Genomic DNA, 6,652 nt, shown 5'->3' on the forward strand with positions numbered 1-6,652 from the left:
CCGATCAGTAACGTTGAACTAACATTTATCACATCTTGAAATTGTCTTTATTATTATTTAAACCTCTGTCATCTATGATCTGGTGTCACTTTGCTGTTGATGTGGGTGGCATCATAACGCCATTTCCCAGACTCAGACCTTCAGAAAAAAAGGTTGTGGATGCCTGTGAGTGTTGCAAGAAGGTTAAAAAGATCTCCAGACAATTTAAAGCACCCCACCAAAGACAACCATCTACAAGTGGTGCAGTTTGCTTTTAGAAATATGTCACACACACAAAAAAAGTCAACAATTTCCATGTGATATACTTACTATCTCCACATTGCTGCTCCTGTGTTTCCTTCCTTCCTTAGCATGCTTAAAACACAAGCCTGATCTTTTCCCTGCAGATGTCTTCAGACTACGAGACCATGATGCCCGGTGTGAGAGCAGAACCTGAGCTCCGCTGCAGCTGTTCGGCTCCAGACTGCCCTGATCTTTCAGCTTTACCTAGACCACCAAGTGACTTCTACCCTCACCTCACGTCAAAGCCCCGGGACTCCAGCAGCACTCTGGGCCTCGGCGACTATGTGGATGTGGATGTTCCAGGACACGTCTGCCAGTACCAGCATCTGGATCTCAGCCGGCTGGAGGAGCACGTCTATCATTGCCTTAATGGAAACAATGATCCTAAACATGGACCCATGATAGAGCAGATTCACATTTCTTCAAACTATTAAAGGATAATTTTAGGTTAATCGCAGCTTGATCTTATTTTGTAGTCACGGTTTTATTAACAGAAATAATGGCCAAATTTGCAACAATAGGATCTAAGTTTTAACAACCCAGGATTATCCTTTACTATGTGTGGATGAATGAAACCGTTCAGACATTGAAATGTTTGGAATCTTTAGCGAGTAAAGTGTACATTTTCTGCCGCGTTTTGTTATTTTTAAAGGAAAATATGTTTTAAATTGCACAAAGAGAGAAGCCTGAAAAGTGTTACCAGAGTCTCAAGGATTAATCTGGACTCAGGATGTGAGATTTTAACAAAATCCAGCAAGTTTTGGATGTTTTAACTAGTCTCAGTTTGCTTTGTAATATATTGCATCAAATAAAAAGAGAAATCAGAAGCGGTTCTTGTGTCTCTTGAACATTCACTGTGGGACAGATGGGACAGATGGGAAGGACGTTTTCTTGCTCATCACATGTTTGTGGTTTTTGAGGATAGATTTTGAGAGAAAAGGGGAACTGGTGACAGACAGGAAGCGCAACAACAAAGAGGAACCTGTGACACATGCAGGAGAGAGAACTGCACAAGAAATGAGAAAAAGAAAAAAAAAAGCTATTGGAAGCACGGAGATGACTCTGCTTATTGTTTTATTTCTTCTTGTGGGTAAGTTTACTGATATCAATTTATTCATATGTATATTTGTCTCTCTCTTTGCCAGTGTGTTTAGTGTACTTGTGGTTGTGGTTGTGAGTTTTCTCACTTTCCTCAGGTTCTCAGTTTTCTGGATTTCATTAGTGGGCCCAGCAGAGCCTTTGGACTTTCTTTCTTTCTGGGTTCTGGTTGTTTTTGTGACCTAACTGTAAACTTTGTTGAATTTTAAGACACCTTGAGTGATCTGAGAGGACATTTTAAGATCTTTAGATGCTAAAGAACACTTGTGCACCTTTAAAGCTGTGATTCCCAACGTCACTGAACTGAATTTACAATATTTGATAATGCAGTTTAAAACTCAGAGTATACAGATTATTTTTAACATATACAACTTCCATTCTCATAAAACCATAACACACTAGAGACATGGAGGTACAATAATATACTAAGAATCAAATACATTAATTCTGATGCATGGGAAAGACAGGAACGAAAAACAAGCGATTATAGTTCTGCTTTGCTTTCATGTTGCCTTTAACCTTTATTATGAAAGATTTTATACATGTAATTAATAAAAGCTCTGTTGATAAAAAGTTCCAGAGATGACAGCCCTTTATAGAGAAAACCAATTGTTCAAATTTAGATCTTCTCTGGCCTGCCTGAAAATTTTAAAATGTCTTAAGATTTCTGAGAAAATTTTAAATATGGAATACTTAGCACGAAAAAATGTCTTCAAAAAATTGTCTGTCGTGCGCGTTGAAATTCGAAGCTATGTTTGAATGACGATATCTCAGGAACTTTTAAAGATAAAAGCCTGACATTTTCACTGTTATTTCTCATCATGTCACTGATTCTGCAGTTTTGGACAAGTAGATTAAATAGTCTCTGATAATAGGGAAGTTGAAAAATGAAAAAAAAAAAAAAAAAGATTCCATGTTTGAGCACATGTTAAAATTAAAAAAACTAAACAAAACAAAAACCTGATAAAGCAGAAGTCAAGCATTGATATTATCTGAACCAAATGTAGTCTCATTTCACAATAATACAAAACATACAGAATACTTTGTATATGCAATACTTGGTTACAAAAATGCAACAACAAAAAAATATATATGTATTTTTTTTAGGTCATTTTTGCTCATCTTTCATAGCTGAGCAGATGTGACAAGAAAAAGGAAGTTATTTGGATTTTTTTTATTTTTATTTTTGAACTTCGATTTGTGGGCTGAAGAAAAAGAGTAAACCCATTATACTTATCGAATTCATAAACATTTGGAAGAGATACCTGAAGTTAAACTCTTGTCATACCTGCTCAGCCAGGGAATCATTGCTTTAAAGAACAGATTACCTTTATCAGGATGTTCTGAGAGTTTACAGAAAATACACTGTTGAACTAATATGATGTTACTGCTGTCTGTGTAGAATTATGGGAGACCGACGCCATTTCAGCAACAGGAGTGGTGGGAGACAAGACCACAATAAAATGCTCTCATTCCAACGCTTACAGCAACGTCAAATACTTCTGCAAGGCAACGTGTGACAATGAAGACATCCTGGTGACGAGCAGAGAGACGAACAAGGATTCAAATGGAAAATACAGTATTGAAAATAACGGGAACACGTTCACCGTGACCATCTCTGATCTGACAAAGGATGACTCTGGAACTTACTGGTGTGGAATCGAAAGGTTTGGTCTCGACACGTATAATGAAGTCGTCCTCACAGTCACAGAGGGTGAGTTGACTCAGCGCCGTCTCATATGAATAATGGTTATGACGCTAAGGTTCTTCCTCGCTGACGAGATCAAGACCTTTGTTCCATTTCCACTTCACTGAAGTCTGGTCAAAATTTCACAACAGTGTCTAAAAAAGGTTTGTTTTTTGTGACAGACATTTACTACAGGAAAGAAATGAGACACTAACACTGCAGATGACAGGACTGAGAGATGACAAAAAGGACATCATTAACATAGTTCTCTTTTTCCTTTCAGAAGATACTAAGGGTCATGACAGCATCCACCGAAAATCAGATTTAGATGAAACAATTAATACAAATTCTTTATCCTCTGGTAAGCTACTGTCCAGGTGTGAGCAGTCACATATATGTGTGCAAAGAGAAAGTCCTGAATGAAACATTGTCACTGATTGTCTTTTTCAGAGAAGCTGGTGTATATCGGAGCAGGTCTCGGTGTGGTTTTGTTGGTTCTGGCAATGGTCCTTCTAATATTCTTCAGACATCGAAAGAGACACATCAGTGCATCTTCTGGTATGTAGCTAGTCTGGTACTGAAGAATGGTTTGACTGCACCTCATTATCACAAGGGAAAGCAAACGCCCTGGCTTCTTTTATTTCTTTAACCCAATCACAGTGGTGCTGGAGCAACGGTGCCCCTACAGAATAGTTGGAGGGAAATGTTTAGGGCAAACATCTGTGCGCAAGGAGTCATTAAAATAGCAAATTCACCACAAGTAGACCTCATTTATTTTCAGAAAAACTTGCCATGCAGCTCAGAGGATGTTCTCGCAACAATGACCAAAAAAAAAAAGGTAACACTTAGACACAGCAGACTTACACCCGCAGTCAACATCCAGTCAATCAGACGAGTATGAAAACGGACACATGAGATTATCTGAAGAATATAAATGTAAATTCAAACACCCGCAGCAGAAAATACTGAGAATCAGTCTCACCAAACACCCTGGTCAAGGCCCAGCAATATCCAGACCAGAATAACAAGCTCCTACGAGCCGTCTCACGATGATCTAGCAACTGTCTAGAAGCTCTGCTACCACCACTAAAAACTGCCTAGTTTAGGCCACAAAAGAAACAGCCACTAAAAGAAACCATCTACTGATTTAATATAGGAGATGGATACAGGACTCAAAAGGCAGGACCCAACCACTGTCCACCGAGCACATGACCCGTTAAAGTTTTCTCGTTTGTCTGCTGGTCCAACATACTCCACATTATGTACATAAACATAACTTTCTGACGCAAAGCAAATTTTCCAAACCCTCAAATATCAAAACTACAAACAACTGACTATTTGTATGTAGTTCAAGGCGTCCTCTTTAGAGTTTTACAAAAGTAGTAGCATTTTTTTCATTGTAATACCCCAAAGCATTATAATACCACTTCTCTCTCACTACATCCATGCAGCCACCTTGCAACATTGTACCACAAACCTCACAACGAATCAGAGACTGACTGGCAACCACAGAATGCACTTTGAACATGATAGAAAACGACTTACCAACCACCTCAGCCACACAACAAATCGCAACCATTTCAAACAAGGCCACAGCAATGGGAACACATTAGCAGCTTCCTTGATGGGATGTGCTCTAAACAGCAAGGACACTTCCTCAGTATTTTCATTTGGATTCATTTATTAAAACTAAACATTGACGAGGGATCTGATGCAAATGCAGATCATGCAGTGGCATATAGGTAATGGAAAAATAGGCAGCGGTTTAATGAATTTGTAATGATTGGCTTCTCTTAATGCAGCAGTATGAGATTCGTCGTCATGAAGTCATAGTAAAAATGGGATTTAAAAATTTGGGTCTTCACTCTCCACACAGGAATGCACCCTGACAGAGTCAATGCAACGCCATGCTTTCAGAAACAGGATGCCCAACATGACACCACCAGTTACTCAGCCAATGAGGATCAGCAAACAGACGGCAGCATCGACAGCATCGTCTCTTCAGCTTCCAACCAGCACCGAAATACCAGCAGAGACAATATTTACTCCAACATCACAGTCTCATCGGAGCCTCAGATCCAACCAGAAGACCTTTTTTACTCCACTATCAGCTTTAATGGACACACAGACATCAGCACCGTCACTCCTCGCACTGCAACGGCCACATATTCGACCCTTAAGCACACATGGACAGATGAATCTACAGATGACTGCAGCATGTGATCTCTGAGATGACCGTCCTGGTCTGTTAGTTGCAATGTTTTGCAAAATATTGACGTGTTGTTGTGAATTAATAATTGTACAACTCTGATTTAATTTATTGAATAACTTAATGTAGCACAGATGATGCAGTAGATAACAAATTTAACAAAAAAGGATATATCACATCCAGCAGATTTGTATTTAAAAATGACGTTGTACAATCAATATGTTGAGAGGTTTTTTTGTGTCTGTGTGTGTCTGTATGACACATGCATGGACAACTTGTGTCAAACAGAAACTGAGACAGTGATATGAGCAAAGGAAGAGGTTAGTGGACAAGCTTTGCATGTTTGAATTGTGGACAAACTAAAGTAAAACAAGTGCTAGAGACTGTAAATGAAGAAAATGATTCTTCCCAGTATATGGCTGTTTCCCGATGAGCACAGAGCACAATACATCGCTTTTTAAAGACAACAATGCCTGTTATTTTACACTGCTGACAATAAAGATGTGTTTTTTTTTTCTCCCAGACAATAGTGTATGTATGCTGTTAATGTAAACATACATGTATTGTAATTGTTCTTTCTTGTGTGGAGAGTGAAAACAAAAAGTATTAAAACCTCTTTTTATATGCATGTTTGCATAAATGCATTGACTAGCAGTAAGTGGTTTCATACGACCTGAGGATGTGCATACAGAAAAGACATCGCACAACAATTTACTCAGGACATGTCTAAAAAAAAATTAAAAATCTGGGGGGCATGGTTTAACCCCTTGGGGGCCTCCCGGGTTTTACAGAAAGAAATAGTGTGAAACAATGCACTCATCATGAAAGAATATAGTGATGTTATACATCAAATTAAACAGCAGAAACTGGGCTACAAGCACATATCAGCCATTTCTACATCCCTCAAACACAACTCAAACACCAACTAAATGAATTATCAAATATGCAAATCGATATAGCGCCACCACGTCAACCCACTCGTCACATTTCTGGCTCTGTCGCTACTGTACGTTATGAAAGACGCACAACCTACCTCTCAAAATGAAGCAGAGAGTCCCCAGATTCTAAACATATCCATCAAAGCTCTCTAAAACCAAAGCACCAGCGAGAAACAACCCAAAGAACAGCAAAAACCGAAACCGCTTCGTCAAACTGTAGTTGTAAAATGTCTCTTACCTTAGCTGTTTTGCCGTGAAAAGTTTATTTTATCGGTAAATTCACACCGGAATCAGTTAGTACTACTTCCCGTGCCACAAGGAAAGCACGTCACCCATCTCTGGGAGGTTGTGTGAACCGTAGAATACTTCGGCAAAGTGAACGAGGGAGCGAGCGGCGAGAATACAAGATGGCGGTCTATTGATTCTGATTGGCTAAAA

At 39.0% G+C, this 6,652-nt stretch overlaps 2 protein-coding genes across 2 annotated transcripts in view; both read left to right on the top strand.

The window, feature by feature from the left end:
- The window catches only part of LOC103362224 (uncharacterized), a 4,707-nt gene extending 3,592 nt beyond the window's left edge, over positions 1 to 1,115 (top strand). Inside the window, exon 5 of the mRNA XM_008288521.1 lies at positions 387 to 1,115. Coding sequence (XP_008286743.1) covers positions 387 to 716 — 330 coding nt within the window. The 3' untranslated portion in view covers positions 717 to 1,115. The remainder of the gene's footprint in view (positions 1 to 386) is intronic.
- Positions 1,116 to 1,263: 148 nt separating this feature from the next.
- Positions 1,264 to 6,652, top strand: part of LOC103362244 (uncharacterized) — a 14,712-nt gene continuing 9,323 nt past the window's right edge. Inside the window, exons 1-5 of the mRNA XM_008288544.1 lie at positions 1,264 to 1,372; positions 2,783 to 3,094; positions 3,351 to 3,428; positions 3,518 to 3,625; positions 4,944 to 5,286. Coding sequence (XP_008286766.1) covers positions 1,300 to 1,372; positions 2,783 to 3,094; positions 3,351 to 3,428; positions 3,518 to 3,625; positions 4,944 to 5,286 — 914 coding nt within the window. The 5' untranslated portion in view covers positions 1,264 to 1,299. The remainder of the gene's footprint in view (positions 1,373 to 2,782; positions 3,095 to 3,350; positions 3,429 to 3,517; positions 3,626 to 4,943; positions 5,287 to 6,652) is intronic.

Source organism: Stegastes partitus, unplaced genomic scaffold, assembly GCF_000690725.1.
Source record: "Stegastes partitus isolate 25-593 unplaced genomic scaffold, Stegastes_partitus-1.0.2 Scaffold563, whole genome shotgun sequence".
Lineage (NCBI taxonomy): Eukaryota > Metazoa > Chordata > Actinopteri > Pomacentridae > Stegastes > Stegastes partitus.